We start from the raw sequence: 18,221 nt of genomic DNA, 5'->3' as shown, positions 1-18,221 counted from the left end.
GCTCAAATCAAGGCCCATCTCCACTGGTTGGAGGTTGGTGATAAAGCCTCGAAGGAGTTCCTTCAGACTCTCTCGGCCCGTCATACCAATGTTGATTCTGTTGAGATAATGGGTGTTGCACACATTGCATAATATTGTTATATTTTATTTTGTTATGTAATGTTGTGCCTAGATGGACGTGCAACATGTAAAGATTCCCATAGAATATTCTTGATAAGTTGTATTGTAACATTGTGAAAATATTTCATGTAATTATTTAATATTGGGGAAAAGAATTAAATGCCCAATATTAAATGTGGGGTCAGTGGGTTAGGTAGCACATGGTTTTAGCACATGGTTTATGTAATACCACTTGGTGGTTTTGTGGGACTTGCTACTATATAAGCAGCCACAAGGGTAGTTGTTGTATAGAGAGAGAGTGACAAGGAGAAGACAAAAGGCAAGAGTCGAGCAGGACAAAGCTTGACAGGTTAGCCAAGGGAGCATTTGTGAAAGTTGAAAGCATGGCATGGGATGTGTGGATTCATGCTTGTTCACATAGTTTGCTCGGTTGTGGCTATGGCCATGAAGGCTTCCATGGTTGTATGGCAATGGTATTTTTTGCTGAATAATACATGATGATGGATGCTTTTGGAGGCTGGGTTTTTCCCTCAATGAGGGTTTCCCAGGGTATATCTTGTGTCACAATTTTGTGAGTATGTTGTCTATTCTTTTGCATGTGGATTTTAATTCCGTGTTTATTTTAGATCTATTATGGGTTATGTGGAAACGGTTATATTCTTTATTGCCAAGTTTCCTTACAAGTGGTATCAGAGCTATGGTTTTATTATTGTAACCCTAGATTGAATCCATGGGAATGCATGAGAGGATAAAAGAAAGGGCAAGATATACGAATGATTTATTGCAGATCTAAGGGATTTGGGTTGCTGTTATGATGAGATGTTAAAAGATTTGGGCATGTGAAATTGTTGGACAAAAATATTTTTTTGGATGTTTCATTTAAATGAGGGTTTTTGGGGGTAGCATGCAGAAATGACCTCCTGGGTAAAAACAGACCTCACCACTGGATCCGAGTCAACATTTCCATAAAATTTGATATATAATATGCCCTAGTTTGGCCATGTTAAGAGGAAATGAAAGAGTTTTTTGGTTTCAACCCATGATGGCCGTCAAATTTAATCCCGTCGGAATTTTCGTCACTGAAAAAAATTAAAAATGAAAAATCGTACTGAAAATGGTAAAAAGACTGTCTTAGTAAAACGACCATAACTTTCTCTCAGAATATCGAATTTCAGAGTTCTTACAGGCGTCGGAAAGCTAATTCAGAGCACTACAAGATGGTGTAGGTTTGGTTCTATGATTTTAAAAATTTTAGGTATTAAGAGCCCTAAAGTCATATGTTGTTTATTTTGAGCACGGATTGGGGCATAACTTGGGCATACGGAGTCGGATTTTGGACTTCGAGTAGTCAACGGAAAGCTCCACAAATTGGTTCAGATTTGGTGCAGGTTTGGCATGATTTATTTGGTGATATATTTATCTAAACATCTTATAGATATATTTTGACTATGGTAACATTGTGAGTTTATGACATTGGAAATTTAAGTTTTGATGTCATTGTATACTCAGTTCATATTTCAGATTGGTCTCATGATGATATAGTTATCAGTGTTTGGTTTGGATATGCATGATGACTTGTTGGGTCTACAAGTTGTGCAATGTTGTAAGCGGTCTATACTTACAGGTTGCATTTATAGCGTGGTTATGGGTTGTCTTTGCCCATTGATCTTTCATTATTGATGCATATTCAGATTGGTGGCTTGGATTTGGGTTGTCTATGCCCTAAGTCACATGATTTTATCTTCATGTAGAAGGGATGAGATGTTGTTACCAGGTACAGTCATGGTGGAGGATTGTGGTTGACTATTTTATGCTAACAAGTTGGACACTTTGAGAGCCAGAGGCTCAGTTCATGGATGTGATCATGGTGTCATGAATTTTGGCATGACATGATTGGTTATACAGGTACATCCTTGATGTTCATTAGCTTGGATTTTCTGATTCAGTTATGGTGGTATAACTTCTTGGTTGAGGATCATGGTTATTTGGTTTCTTTTGAGGAGCTCATGATGTGCACTTTGAGTTCTTTGATGGTTTGATGCCCTAGTTGATTCTCATGGTTAGAGGATGGGTTTTCATCATGGTGTCATGGATAGCTTGGATACATGGTTTAGTGGGAGCTTGTGACAGTGATGAGGTGACAGTGTAGGATTAGTTCCTGGTTTGATTTGGATCTTCATATAAGAGATGGATTTTATGATGCCATAGGTGACTTGGTACCACAGTTAAGTGGGAGTTGTTGGCATTGAGATATTTATTGAGTGTTTGCAAATGTTAGAGGTTTGTCTTAGATCCTATTGCTGCCGAAGTGTCTTTGACATTTGCATGGTGCACTTGTTATCTTCATGGTGTTTGAAGATGGTTAGATCTTGAGGACTCATGGAGTTCTTGGTTATCTTCATGGTGTGTGGCGATGGTTCTTCTTGGTATGTGGAGATGGTTTTCTTCATGGTGTGTGGAGATGGTTGCATCTTGAGGACTCACAGGGTTCTTGGCAAAGGTGTGGTTTATGCTTTTATTTGGCATGTTATCCTTGGTATGAGGATGGTTTCATTATTATGTCATGGTATACTCTTGATACGCGTTTAGAGTTGTGACATGTTATGGTATGTTCATATGGAGCATGTTATCTCTTTGGTTGAGATGGTTAGATCATGTTGTCATGTTTATGTTCCTGAGGCCATGGTTGGAACTTTGACATTGATCTTGGTTTAGTTTCTTAGTATTGAGTACACTGATAATAAGTTGGATACTTCATGATATTGCTATGTTGCATTTGGAGTTGGCATGAATTGATTGGTTACAGGTGCTCATGGATACTTAGAGACGGTGGTGATGCTGATTTCTCTTGGATTAGAGAAGTATTTGTTGGAACGGTTGATGGTTTCAGCAGGAAGTCTAAGGGGCAGTCACCTGATATGGACTTGAGAGGAGATTGTTCTTAGATGAGTCTTGGTTGGAGACTTGGGTATCTTGATGAGCATTCTCATTCCCCACTCTTGGTCTACTCGGCGGTTTGCTACTTGAGAGGTATATCCCATTGTTTAGCTCAGTTGCATTATATTTATGCTTGTCTTTCATGGATATGGATCTTGAGCTATGGTACATGAGTTAGTTCTGGAGGGTTCATTTGAGAGATGGTTAAGCATTGGTTATCTCCATGTGCATATGTTGTTATGCTGGTTGAATTTGGGAGATGGTTTTATATTGGGCATTTTCCTTGGATTAGGAATGGTTATTCCTTGGTTTAGGAATGGTTTTATTGAGTTTGATCTTCTTGTGAGAGGCTTACATCCATGATGATTTATATGGTTTGGTTTGGGTGTTGTTGAGGCTTCTTGTTGGGGTTTAATGGAGGAGATCATACTTGCACAGTTTACATCTAGAGGTGTGTGTAGAAGGACATGATACAGGTTATGATTTGCATGGTTTCTCCGGTCTTGGTTATCTTCTTGATGTTCAGTTTTGCCTACATTGGATTTGAGATTGGTTGGAGATTGTGATCACTGGTTTGTGCTCATGTATGTCATGTGAGAGATGACATGGTTATTTCTTTCTCTTTCCTCTGTTGGTTGTGGAGTATTGGAGACTTGTTATGAGATTTGTTCTTGCAGGATATCAGTTTATGTATTGTGGATGTCCTTGTTACTACATGGATTCACTTCTTTGAGATGTGTTGAGTGGATTGGTTATAGATTTGACATTATCTTTTGCAGTGGGAGCTTCTTGGTATATATTTGGCAGGTATTGCTCTTGAGGCTTGTGATTGCAGGTTGCAGATTGGATATGTCAGTGATATGAGATTCACTTGTTATACCTTTAAGGTATGGATAGTTGGATGGGTTTGACACTTGTTGTGGGTGCTATTTCAGCTATGGATATATTTTGACAACTACGGATACATGTGATTACCTTTGGATCAGGTTATTTGTGCTTGGAATTTTAGTTGGTACAGGATTTTATGATCTTCTAATGCGATAGGTTGGGTGGTTTTCTCTTTGGATGGCTTCTATGTATGTCCAGTGGCAGTGGCATAATAGGAGGTGAGATCATTCATGTTCGAGATGCTGGATACTTTGATTTTGTTGCGGGTACCAGGATGGAGCACTTGGTGTATTTTGATCCATGATGGTGGATGTGCTGGGAGGGATTGTTCGCTTGTTCATTTATGTGGCTATGGATTGACCCTATGCAATGTATACAACAAGTGGGAGATTGTTGAGATAATGGGTGTTGCACACATTGCATAATATTGTTATATTTTATTTTGTTATGTAATGTTGTGCCTAGATGGACGTGCAACATGTAAAGATTCCCATGGAATATTCTTGATAAGTTGTATTGTAACATTGTGAAAATATTTCATGTAATTATTTAATATTGGGGAAAAGAATTAAATGCCCAATATTAAATGTGGGGTCAGTGGGTTAGGTAGCACATGGTTTTAGCACATGGTTTATGTAATACCACTTGGTGGTTTTGTGGGACTTGCTACTATATAAGCAGCCACAAGGGTAGTTGTTGTATAGAGAGAGAGTGACAAGGAGAAGACAAAAGGCAAGAGTCGAGCAGGACAAAGCTTGACAGGTTAGCCAAGGGAGCATTTGTGAAAGTTGAAAGCATGGCATGGGATGTGTGGATTCATGCTTGTTCACATAGTTTGCTTGGTTGTGGCTATGGCCATGAAGGCTTCCATGGTTGTATGGCAATGGTATTTTTTGCTGAATAATACATGATGATGGATGCTTTTGGAGGCTGGGTTTTTCCCTCAATGAGGGTGTCCCAAGGTATATCTTGTGTCACAATTTTGTGGGTATGTTGTCTATTCTTTTGCATGTGGATTTTAATTCCGTGTTTATTTTAGATCTATTATGGGTTATGTGGAAATGGTTATATTCTTTATTGCCAAGTTTCCTTACAGATTCAAAAGATCAAATAGGGAATGACTGTTCTATCCAGTCTCCCTGACATCCTGCAAGCATTTGTTCATCATTATGAGAATGTCTTTGCTTCACAGAGAAATTCGGTTGCTCCTGGGAGGAAGCTCACAGAAAGTGTATGTTTGTTACTCCAAACTACCTTACGGTTGAGCAAAGTGCTTTCTGTGAGCAACTTCTTTCCCTCAGAGACCTTAAAGAGGCAGTTTACTCCATGGCGGATGACAAGTCTCGTGGGTGTGATGGCTTTCCCTGTGAATTTTACAAACACCTCTGGGAACAAATAGGTCTTGACCTACACAAAGTCTATCTAGAAGCATATCATACTAAAAGCTTAGGAGCGATAATAAATAAAGGGAACATCAAATTCATACCTAAAGTTGGTGATCCTGAGGACATATGCAATTGGAGGCCCATTACCCTTCTGAATGTTTCTTATAAGATCATTGCCAAGGCACTCTCTCTCAAAATTAGACACATGTTGCCTTTAATTGTGTGGCCTGAGCAAACTGGCTTCTTCAAGTCCAGATATATTCTTGACAACAATCGTTGTTGTTTGGGAAGGTATGGAATGGGCTCACAAGTCCAAGCAGTAGGCTATCTTTTTAAAGATAGATTTTGCTAAAGCCTATGATCACATTGAATGGCCCTTCATCTTGGCTATGCTTTAGGCTCTAGGTGTTGGTCCCAATTTTCTTCAGTCTGTGGAGATGCTCTTTGGTGATGCTAATGCTTGCATTACCATCAATAATTCACAATCTGAAGCTTTTGGACTTTTTCGTTCAATCAGGCAAGGTTGCCCTCTAGCTCCAACACTTTATGTCCTTGCTGCTAAAGGTTTTGGCTATTTGCTAGCTCCTTCTGTGTCTTCAGGGCTGGTTCATGGCATTTCCTTGCCTGAATCTTCCTCCCAGTTAGTCAATGGTCATTTTGCTGATCATTCCTTTCTTACGCTTCTTGAGGATGAAGAAAACATCAAAAATGCTTTAAATTGTTTGGACACCTTTTGTCAAGCCTCTAGCTCTGCCATCCAATGGCATAAAATACTCTGCTACCGCCAGTCTTTTTTGCTAGCTCCACCTTGGCTCAGCCAGTTCCAATGAAAATGGGTTACTCACGGGGAAATCTTCTAGTTTCTTGGCATTTCCTTTGCCTTCCAGGCCTCTGTTGTGGAGCTTTGGAATGCTGTGCTTGCCAAGATTAGCAAAAAGCTTGACTATTGGATCACCAAGCCGCTTTCTCTTGCTAGTAAATTTCAGATTTGTTCTAAGATTCTGGCCGCCACTCATGTGTACTATTCTTCCTGTTGGGCGCCCTCCAAAGCTTCCTATCTCAAGTTGGAACATTTGCTCAGAGATTTTCTTTGGGCTTCTGGTTCTGACCATCATGGTTTTCACAGAGTTGCTTGGAATTTTTGTTGTCTCCCAAGGGAGTTTGGTGGTCTTGGCCTGCTTTCCACTCGAAAACAAGGCCTTGCTCTCCGTGCAAAATAGATTATCCGAGCTATTTCTGGGGACGAAGCCTGGAAGATTCTGGTAAGGCACTGCATTTCTTCCGGCTTCCCTGTTAACAGGCCTGCGTGGAAGGGGATTGGTTTTCAAACCCTTCTCATCATGCGTGAACCAGTGGCCATTCAGGGCTCATTTGTTATTAAGAGTATCTGGAAAGCCTGGGAAGCTCTTAAGCCATGGCTTCGTTGGGCTGGAGATGAGTTTCGTAATGGGCTCTCCTTAAATCAACAGAACATTTGGTGGTCTCTCGTATTTGCAATTCAGGGTACTCCTCTCACCAAGATTCAAGGTGCCAGTGCTCTGTGTTTTTTCAAACGTGGCATCCGAACTCCTAAGGATCTCATTTCAAGAGTCACCATGAGTTTTAGGTCATGGGAAGATATGCAAGTTCAGTACTGCCTTGTCAGTATGGATCAACGGACTTTTGACCTTTTGTTGTCTTCCATCCCTGTGCACCTAGTTCATAAGGTGGGGATTCAGTTTGTTCGGCCTTGGTGGTATGATTGGAAGTGGTCTCCTGCTACTCCATTTGCCAATTATAAGCCCAATATGGGGTACAGATGGCTCTCGCCCCATCTTTTGATGGTTGACATGCTTAACTAGTGATGGCATTTGCAATCTTCGCTTTCTCAATAGAGAAAATGTTTTGACACCATTTCGAGTGCTATTACAGAACCCAAGATTGTCCACTTTGCTTAGTGCCTTGCCTTCCAAGGTCTTCCCCTGGGGCCTTGGCTTAAGCACATTGAGGTTTCTGATCCCAGATGCCCCTTCTGTGGTCAACCTGAGTCCTTTTTGCATATTTTCTGGTTTTGTAAGCATGCTCAAAATTATTGGCATTGGATTCATGATTTTTTCAAGCCTTTCAGGCCCGAGCCATTTTCATGGCACATGATCCTGTTGGGTGATTCCCCCAGAATTCCTCAGAAATTCACTCAGATTTGGCATACCTTCAGGATGAAAATTTTGCTTTCTCTGTGGAAAGATAGGAATGCTGTTCTGTTCACTCACAGTTTTTTGGATGTTAACATTGCTATGTAAACTAAGGCATGCATTTGTAACAATGTGATTATGCAGATCCAGGTGCAAGCTAATAAAGTTGCCCTAGAAGTTGCTCACTTACATGAGTTGTTAAATCACTGGGGCAATTCTCCTTGCACCATTGCCAGAGTTCCTCCAGATGCATCGGCTGATGAATCTACACCTTGTGGCCGCTGTTTTCGCCGCTAGTCCTCAAGCCGCCACTCGCACACGCCATGCTCCCAAGCTTCCCGCCACCGCTCTCCTAGTGGTGGTGATGGCGAATGGAGGCGCCGCTATGCTTCCCCACCCCGCCATGGTTCTAGCTGGTCCCTGGTTCCTCCTCCTTGGCTCGACGGGCGCAATCCGAGAAATTTCCGTGCATGGCTTTGGCGATTTCTCCTCCGCGGCCAGAGTTTAAGGATGCGAAGGCTACCCCTGATCCTGCTGCTGCTGATGATGATTGGAATGTTCCCAGTTCGCCCCACAATCCCACTGATACGTGGAGATTTCCTGATAAAGATGATCCTCCTCCTTCGGTTGACACTGCCTTGGCAGCCTGAAGTTGTTTTTTCTGTTTTTTTTGGATGAATAGTTGCTATTTCCGGTTGAGGCTGTGTTTTTAAATCCGGCTTCGGCCGTGTGAACTCTTTCGCAGGGTGATCTTGTATCCCTCAGCCTTTTTTTTGTGAATTGTATTCTTAATATATTTTATTAATAGAAAATGACTATTCATAAAAAAAAACTTTAAGATGCTTACCCGATTATAGGGAAATCCTCTCGCCAACCTGAAAATCAATTGATGTTTTTGGTTTATCTCCAAAACCTCCAAATTTGGAAGTATTGCTGTCGGTATCCACCATTGACGTCTCGAAGGATGGAAGAGAAAACCAAAACTTGCACTTGATCAGATCAGTACATCAGATCGATAAACCCCAACCACTCAAAATCTCAAAAACCCTACAAAAGAGTAATGATAATTATTGTTGAATATATATAAGGTTCGGATGTCGAATTGTATAAATCATTATGGGCTAGCAAATTTAGAATTTTCTGCCTTTTGTAATGCCCCGAATCACAAAAAATTGTTGTCAGTAATCGCTCTCGAAGCTACGGTAAAATTTACAGAAGAATATACCAAACTCTCCAAATTAAACCCCACAAACCCTTCTACTTGCATTACTGAGATACAAAACGAGAATATGCATTGCAAATAAAATGGACACTAAACCCATGACTTGCTTATCAAATTTGTCCATCAATTCAGCGTATTACAAGCCTTCAGTAAACTCATTAAGGGCTTCAACTAATTCTCTTCGTAGTAGCCGCTACACATTTAAACATATTTACATAAATTCTTCCAAATTATTGTCTTCAAATTCTAGTTGTAACAGGCCTTTAGAAAACCATATTGTCTTGAGCTTGAGTCACGAGAAAGTTTGTTTCACAGGGGGATTTTACCCGAATAGAGGAAGAAAACAAAGGATTGTGGCTAAATCGTACCCGAGGTTTAACGGAGGAGGAGGTGGAGGAGGGGGGAGGAACGAAACAGGGCGTGTTGTATTTAATTTGGCTGTGGCGGGAGCGCTAACTTATTTGACTGTTACAGGAAAGATGGGCTGGGTTTTCGATGCAATCATTTCTCTATCAGTAAGTATTTTATCTCTAATTTTAAATAAGAATGTCCAGACATGTTGAACTACAAATTGAGATAGATTACTTCAATCTGATGTTCTGAATTAACTTTCTTTAATTTTAATGCAAACTCTAGCGAAGTTACAATTGTATTATACTGAATGTTTAGTTAAATGTAAACTCTAGCTAAGTTACAATTCCATCATACTTAAAAGTTTTTAGCATCAAGCAAATTTCAATTGTTCTGCCAGGGAGCTGAACTTTAAAAAATGTGTGGCAAATATAGTAGTACACTGAGAGACAGCCCAATTAAAATTCATTATACTTATGGCAGCATTCATCCTGTGGACTTATTGAACTTAGAATTATCCTCCCAAGCAATTGCCGCAGATTAAGGGATGTCTGCTCTGTCAAGATTTATCAAATTTATTGCTGCTTGAACAAATGATACTTTTGAATTATGGAACGAGTAATTACTGTTTCAGACTGAGGCTATCTAATAGTTGCTTCACTGAAATCCTTCCAACTTATGGCAGCTTCAGTGGTAAATTGTACTCAGCCACATCCTATTTTTTGGTCTCACAATCGTACAGATTACATGATTGCATCATGTGAGCTTGGTAGGCTTTAAATCCGAGTCATCACTGTGGTGATGCCATATTTCACCAGTAGACTAGGTCCAGGGACTTCTCTTTTAGCTATACGCTATTTTCTTCTCATTTTCATAATAGTTCATGTTCTAAAAAGGTTATGTTCTCCAATTGGCGTATGTTTCAAAAAAATCATTTGTCTGCAAAAATAACAAATATTATGAACATAAGGCTAGTAAAAAGATTAAAGTTGAAAAACTGGTGGAGGTGGAAGTGGAGGGCTCGGAGGAGGAGGGATGCGGAAAGGGTAGGAGAAGGTTAGGTAGACTTGCCAAATCCCAGGCAAGGCATAAGCAAAAATCTAATAGATTCAGGGTTGAAGAGGTGGAGGAGGAGAGTTTTGAGAACAATGAAAGGGAGAAAGAGGAGGAGAATAACTTTGACTCCAAGAGAGAAAAAGGGAAAGTAGAGGTAGAAAAGAGTGAGAATTCTGCTGACAATTCTGTTGATAAGTCTGTAGGGAACACTCAGGTGTCAGCTGGAAATGCCATCACTATGGAGACTACCCATGTTTCTGCCAGCTTCACCCTACAACCCATTACCTTCTGTGAAGAAAGTAACAAAGTTGATACCTCCCCCATTACCATTTCCTTCCAGGTCAAGGAAAAAGCCAAGGTTTATATTAACCCAAAGGTCTTGCAGGATGATAATTAGATGGAAAAAGCTAAAGAGGAAGCTAAAAAGGCGGGAATTGAAAACAAAGAGAAGGTCAAGAAGCAAACGGAGGTGATTGCCCAGCTGAATCAAAGGGTTAATGTTTTAGAGGATGGATTCTCTACCTTCTCTAAATTCGCCCTAAAGGTCACTCATGCTGCTGCCACCACCCTCCAATTGCTAGCATAGGAGAAATAAGACATAAGGATGGACATGGAGGATCATAAGCTTCTCTTTAAGTTTCTTGTTGATGATTGGGCTTGGGTTCTTTTGGCAAGGAAGGGAAAGGAAAAAATTGAGAAATAAGTCTATAGTTTTAAAGGATCATTGGATCCTATTTGTTTTATGTTATTATGTTGTTACTTGGTTTGTTGGTATCCAGCTATTACTCAGACTTGGGTTGGCTTGACTGTGCCAACAGTTTTTTTGTGAACTTTAGTAGTATAGTTAACTCTATGGACTTCTACTATAGTTTAGTTGTTTCTGTTCATAGTAGTATGTTGGTTAGAAGTTTGGGTAGAAATATTGTGGTTAAATTACTTCTTAGTTTGCTTTCGTTTCAGTAATGTTCTCTGTTGGTTCCTTCTGGTGATGTGTTGGTTACTAGTATTTTGGTTGTAAGGGCCGACCCCCTTGTTTTTGGTCGCTTTTAATTTCAAAAACAAATATTATGAACAATTTTTCTGGTTTTCCCCTAAATAGTACCAATAATATTGACACTAGCATTTTTAAAGATTTATATAAGATTTTCCCGCTGTTCTGTACTTGTAAAGATATTTTATCCCATACTCTTTTTCATTGTTTATAACAGTAACATTGGAATTTCAAAACGCATAGGCATTTGAGATCCAATAGTATTTAGTAAAAATTATTTTATAACATTAGAAAGTTAAAAGGTATAGGCATTTGGGGTCCAATACTGTTTGGTATCCATTTTCAGCATAAATGAAGTGGAATATTTAGTAATTGAACCATTTCTAATGAATAGTAGTCTACAATAACTCTATTCTTGTGATGAGCCTGAATGCTTTACTTGACGCTCATTTTCATCCATGATTGGTCTGGATATTTCTCTGCCTGAATCACCATTATGATTCATACCTATTCCAAGAGTGCCACAAATGATTAGGTTGCTCATTCTTATGTAAAAGTGGAGAAAAATATTCTTTTTGTCTTAAATTTGTTGTTGTCAAGGAAATTATAGGAGCTAAAGAACAAGAGTAAACATAAAACGGATTACACATAGCCTTTGAATTTGAGAAATACAATTTGGGAAAAAAACTGCAGAATGGTGAGGTATCTTCTTCTCAAGCGACTGTCCCCTTGGTGTTGGACAAAGGTTTACTGCCTTTTTGAGGCCTATATGGACATATTATACATTGAAGAGTATGCCCAAACACTTATACAACATTGCTATGTCTCTCTAACTTTTTTCACATTCAATACAAAAGTGGCCAGTCAAAGATTCAGTTTCAATTGTTTGAGTGGAGGACTAGGCCAAAGGAAGATTAAGTGTACAGGGCTTTTGAGCGACAACAACTGGAAGCATCTGAGAATTAGTGACTATTTTGGCAGATGAGGAAAAAATCTTCCTATTTTGGTAACATATGGAAATCTAACCTATGCCAAACAAGTTTGGCAGACAGCTTTAAGAGTAGCTGAAAATGTTCTATGTACAATAAATAGCAGGAACGGACCTCTTTTGGGAAGGTCGATGGGTTCTTCTACTTCTTCCTGTGTGAGATAGACAGTTCGTCTTGCTGACACTTATGCTCATTATTGGTTAGAAATAACCCCATTGGGGAGGTGCAAAAGTGGGGAAACTGTTACACTGAATTGTAATTCAGTTTCACCATAGATGCTGTTAAGGGCAAGGACCCTGAATGCAGTCCTCAGCCAAAGGTTTAGCTCCTACATCTTGATTCTACATGTACTTCCACAGTGTTGCAGGTGGGATAGGCTTATGAGAGGTAAGGACATGTGCTAAGGAGAAGCAAGAGATTTTTGAGTGCCCTATGAAGGGATTCCTACTTGTAGACCGACAACTGAGATTGCTGCTAGAGTTTTCGCCCTATTTGGGTTTCTCTAGGTTGAATGACTTGTGTTGTATTATTGATGTGTAATGTCCGCTTTACAATCCATTCCACCAGTCTTGGAATGTTCCAAGATTCTTGAAGTGCTAGTTTTATGAAACAGTTTTGACATTGGGACAGTGTTTTAGGAACCAAGATTATTACAATGTTTTCTCAAGCGTAGGTACAACTTTATGGAACATTCACACTTCTTGGATATTTTTTACATCTTTGGAGAGCGACAACTTATCTAGGACCTTGGGATGTTTGTGCAAAGGCACCCCTTGTTTTTTTTCCTGAAGTTTTGACAAATATGGTTTACTGCACGAGCAATTTGACAGGTTGCTGTTAATCAGATCTATGAGATTTCCACAATCCATGTATAAGAGTTCTAGTTTCTGGGTTAGATTGTGTGCAGTTTTTTTAATCATCAACGTTTCGGATCATACTACATGATCCATCATCAGGATGCTAGAGAACATGAAGAACAAAAAATGATGAAGAACAAAACATGATTCATCATTTTTTGTTCTTCATGTTCTCTCGCATCCTGATGATGGATCATGTAGTATGATCCGAAACGTTGATGATTAAAAAAACTGCACACAATCTAACCCAGAAACTAGAACTCAGGTTGCTGTTAACCTAAATATGATATTTCACTGTGGCACAATTGATAAATGGTTACTATCACTAATTCATTCAGATATCTGCATTCAATTAGAAGTTTCATTACTTAACATGGATAGTTTCAAGGAATACAGCTTAAAATACCACAATGTAGATGCCAAAGATGAACCCCATGGGTCTGACTGGAAATGGACTGTCTGAAAAGAATCCAAGGAACTTGTCTTTTGAAGCTTGGATGACACAAACATGTTGCTCAAAGAGCCTGCAACTGTATATAGACACTATGGGAATTCTTTGAAGGAATGAACACAAACATCATTGACCAAACTCCATTCTAGCATCTTCAAAATGTAAGCAATGGGTTTGTAATAGAATCACAGTGATGCCCAACAACCAATTGCTAGCAAAAAATAGGGGTAATTAGCCCATACGAATTCATCAACCCCTCCAAAACATTAATGATCAATCTGGAAATAATTGTAAAGGATTCCATAGTGCTGGGCACCCACCAATGACTGGAGATGTGCTCCCAAAACAAGGCATTTGAACCTAGGAAGCCCTATACCAAGCTTCCAACAAGTGGCACAACTTGCTGAGATTGGCCATTATATAAATTCAAATCTCCTGCCTGAAAAACCTTGAAATCACGTGGAAGCCTTTGGTTCGGTTTTGGTTTGGTACCCAAAAAATTCCAACCCTTCCAAACTAGGTGTTCATAATGATAGGTATGGTCTGCACAATGAGAGGTACAACTAGGACCAAAAACCCCTGCAACCACTCAAAACAGCACTAAGAAAAACATCTTGATTATCGTCCCTCAAAGAAGGCCAATAGAAAATGTATCAGCAAGAAATGAGGTTCCTGTGACCACGGAGTAGGAAATGAGGTTCTTGGTGACCAGGAGAAGAAGATGTATCAGCAGATAATGAGAATCTTGGTAACCAAGGTGAAGGGAATTCGCCAACGGACCTTGGTAAAGAACACGTACTAGTAGATAGTAATGTTATTTGAGTTAAAATCAGGAAACATGTCATCCTGACTCCCCAAAACCTAGCTATAAAAAATGGAAAGAAAAGGATAACCTAGAATATAAATTGGAAAACCTAGTGGCCGTGGTGTTAGGATTAACCACAGATAGAAATATCAATTACATGCAAATATAAACAATATTAGGAAATAATAAATCGCATAGAAAAGAACACAAGACACCAAGGTTTAACATGGTTCACCCAAACCCTGGGCTATGTCCACCAAACAACAAGTCCAATATTATAACAATCCAGTGATTACAACCTGATTACAATCCGTAATCCCTTACAGTGCAATACTACTGCAAGAAGCAATTTTTGCATCACACATTATGAAAGATAGCTAACCCTAAGCCCTTTTATACAAGCATTTTTGCCACTTTAGGGTTACAACATGTCGGCCACAACCCAAATTTTTTTTTCCCAAAGAATTATGAAGTATGTACAGTACTCCCCTGATCAGTCACCACAAACTAACACGTGGCTAGTAGAAGTATGAAACCGAGGAACCCATAATCACAGGGGAAGAAATTCTTGATATGATAGTCCTAGCTTTTGTTGTCGAGAAATAATAATGTTGTTAAGGTGTCGTTAATATGGTTAATGTTGTTAATGTAACTGAGGGGTAGGCAGTTACAGGTTGCAACAGTTCAACTCGCACCCCCTTGGGTCTATATATGTACTTCTCTCAGATGGAAGAGATATCATCATGATTGTGTATTGAGTAAGATTGTTGCGTGGAGTTTGAATACCTAGATGTTAGCTTTTCTAGCATTAATGAAGAAGTTAGTTCTTTGATATTGCATTGTCTTATATTGTGTTACTTCCTTTGATATATATTTGTGTTAAACCACTTTACCTGAGGCAGTAAACTTTTGGCATTGTCGCTGATACAAACTTGGGAAGTGATGGAGTGTTGATGGAAAAGGAGGAATAATGGGCCAACCAGTAGATGATGGTGCAAGCAACAATCGAGAACAAGAGGAGGAATACCAATAACTTTTTGAAGTGGAACAAGCATTGATCTAAGACTTTGTAGCACTGTTGCAGGCGTCGATTGAAATTCACCTTAGGAGGGAAGCCGCATGAGAAGAGGTGCTAGAAAATGTTGTGTGGGGTGCCCTCAGAGTGAGTCATGCAATGGATGGATTAATGTGCCATCTCCCTCGATTGTTGGTACAAACTTTCCTTTCTCTCCACAACTGTCATGAGGAGGCCAACGGAAAAAATAGACGACAATAAATCCTCCAAGCCTACAAGAGAGCCAACACCAAAGAAATAGCCTAAGGGAAGAGGAGGCACGAGACGAATCTAGATGGAGGCAACACAATAATTAAATCTCTTGAATAAAGATAGAAACAAAAGAAAGCATTGGAATTGTTATGGTTATGTCATATTGCTGACATATATTGTATAGAGTTGATGAATTAATACAGAGCATTGGGTCTTCTTTTATATATCATGCTTTGTTACGTTTCATGCATAAGAGAAGGAATTAATGCTAAACTTGCTAAACAAAGATAAAAACCTCAAAGAATATATAAACGATTGTAAGGTCATTTAGAGGGCCTTATCAGTACAGCAATAGGTAGAATGAAGGAGATGATTGAGGAGACTTGCCGAAGGACTACCAGAAGAAGGTTTAGTGGAAGGAAACCAAGTTGGTGTTGAATTAGGTGAAGAAGCTAAGAGAGAGCAATACGAGGAGTAGGGTAGGGAAGAATATTGCTAGGAGTATAGGAGGGAGGAATGCCGCTAGGAAGGGAGCAACAACAATTTGATAGAAGAGACAAAGAACCGGTTAGGGAACTTAACCTTTACACCATGCACAGAGGCAAGGGTAGCCCAAAGAAATGAAGAGGAAGAGGCTAGGGACTGGGATGTCAAGGAGTGTTGGAGGGATACTAATGTATGGTAGTCAACACAACCTGTTAGGATGCAATCCACCTATTTTGGGAGTGCAACCAATTGGAGGTAACAAGAGTAGAAACATCTCATCATAGGTGCAAAAATTACCAAAATTCAGGGGCGATAGGAAGGGGGATCTTGTCAGACATTATTGTACTTGTGAGACAATTTGGTTGGAGAACTGAGTAATTGACAAGGATGAATGGGTCCAACAGTTCCCAAAAACCCTTTGCGGAGTCGTCATTGCAAAGATAAATGCTTGGGATAATTTGAGAAAAGAATTTCAAAATGAATTTTTCTTGTTTCGGGATGACAATGAAATAGAAATCTAAAGTACAAAGCAAGGAAAGAAGGAAATGGTGAGAGCTTACAATTGTAGGCTCAAAGAATTGCTGAGAAAGATGGACAACCAGCCAGCTAATGGTTTAAAAAAGAGATGGTTTGTTAAAGGACTCAAGCCTTCGAGGAAAAAGATGAAGATAGTACCTCCCATGTCGTACATTGATGCCTACGACAATGCCATAGATCTGGAGAGTGAGGATAAAGGTTCCAAGGAGAGAAAGGGCAAGTCCTCTTTAAATAGCGAGGATTCGTCAGATGATAGTAGCAGTGATGAGGAGTCGAGTAAGAAGGTCCAAGTCCTCCATAAGGATATGCAGGAATGATGAAGGAGCTTAAAGCAATGAAGGGGAGCTTAAGCAAAAGTGACAAAGGAGAATTGTGGTGCACCGATTGCAAGTAGAGGGGGCACGCAAAGGGGTTTTGTCCAAATTCTTTTTTTGCGACATTTGCCAAGTTATGGGTCATTCCACCAAGAAATGCCCATACGATATGAAAATGAGGAACCAACAAGTGCTCTTCACATAGAAGCACCATCTATAGCAGGAGCAACAAGTACCTCTAAGCTAATGAACAATAACATCATCTAGTGGGTTTTGGAATAGCCAACTTGGAGGTAGAGGCAATAACAACAATAGTGATAATAACAGAAGCTAAAGACATATGAGTCCATGGGACGACTGATGATACAATGATGGGCTTGTAACCAATGGGATCACTTTGCCTGAGATTGCCAAAAGGAAGACACCTCACAGAAGTTTTCTGATGGTGACCATGAAGATGCCAACTACCCAAAACTCGATGTAAACCTACTGAACATTGAAGGGAGTGAAGTATTGATAGTTACTTAGGCACAAGCAAAGTAGACCGCATACCTGCATTCCCATACTAAGAAGCATAGGGTACAAGAAGCTAGGGAGGAGATTGAAAAAGAAATGAGGGTACATAAAAACACACATGAGATGGCTGGTACTTTTGGGAGGATGAAAGCTGAAAAAAAAGAAGGAAAATGTAACAAAAGTCAAAGACCTTGATACCTTCTCCAGCACCATACAATGTACAAATTTTGGATATTCCGCACAAACAAGTACCACACAATGTACGAATGTCCTCGGTGGGTCGACAATGGGTCCAATGTTGCTTGTAGCGAACAATGGTTGACACCTTGTAGTTGTAGAGATGGGCATCCTCAAAACTATTCTGACAGATACCATTGTGGACAGTGGATTTGGGGTAAATGTACTTCCTGATGAAACATGGAAGAAAATAGGGAAACTAACTCTCTAGCCCCCAACTTTCAACCTATTGGGCGCAAACTAACATGGAATCAAACCCCTTGGAACACTCATGGCACAACAAGTCACAATAGGTACACAACTATTTGTAGACTTCGTTGTAATTCCTCTCAAGAAAAAAAGGATATGATGCTATTCTCGACAGGGGGTGGCTTGTCATGGCAAGGGTAAATCATAATTGGAAGAACACTCAATGGAGATCAGAGGGCGCAAGCTTGACATTGATCACCATACCTAGAGACAACACCGTACAATTGTGAACCCCTTACGAGAATTGTCACCATATGACAATGCCGTGCAGGGACCACCGTATGGGTGGGGCCATACAATGTGGCTAGCGGTGGCAATGCACGATGACCTCCGAACTGTAGTCTGTGGGCAGCGTATGGTGACCCTATTCCTGTTCAATGTCATGTCCCCTA

The 18,221-nt window shown here is 39.9% G+C and overlaps 1 protein-coding gene across 10 annotated transcripts in view; it reads left to right on the top strand.

Annotated features, from left to right (window-relative positions):
• The first annotated feature begins 8,382 nt into the window (after positions 1-8,382).
• The window catches only part of LOC149546340 (uncharacterized), a 199,069-nt gene continuing 189,230 nt past the window's right edge, over positions 8,383-18,221 (top strand). For all 10 annotated transcript variants that reach the window (XR_016353696.1, XR_016353694.1, XR_016353697.1 and 7 more), the window contains exon 1: positions 8,383-9,238. Coding sequence is in view for 4 of the 10 variants with exons in the window: in XM_089791163.1 (XP_089647289.1) it covers positions 8,807-9,238 (432 nt within the window). In the remaining 6 variants the exon portion in view is untranslated. The remainder of the gene's footprint in view (positions 9,239-18,221) is intronic.

This window comes from Cupressus sempervirens, chromosome 7 (genome assembly GCF_028749045.1).
Source record: "Cupressus sempervirens isolate cs-2001-9-10 chromosome 7, ASM2874904v1, whole genome shotgun sequence".
Classification (NCBI taxonomy): Eukaryota; Viridiplantae; Streptophyta; class Pinopsida; order Cupressales; family Cupressaceae; genus Cupressus; species Cupressus sempervirens.
The sequence above is the reverse complement of the archived record's forward strand: the minus strand, read 5'-3'. Positions and strand labels throughout refer to the sequence as shown.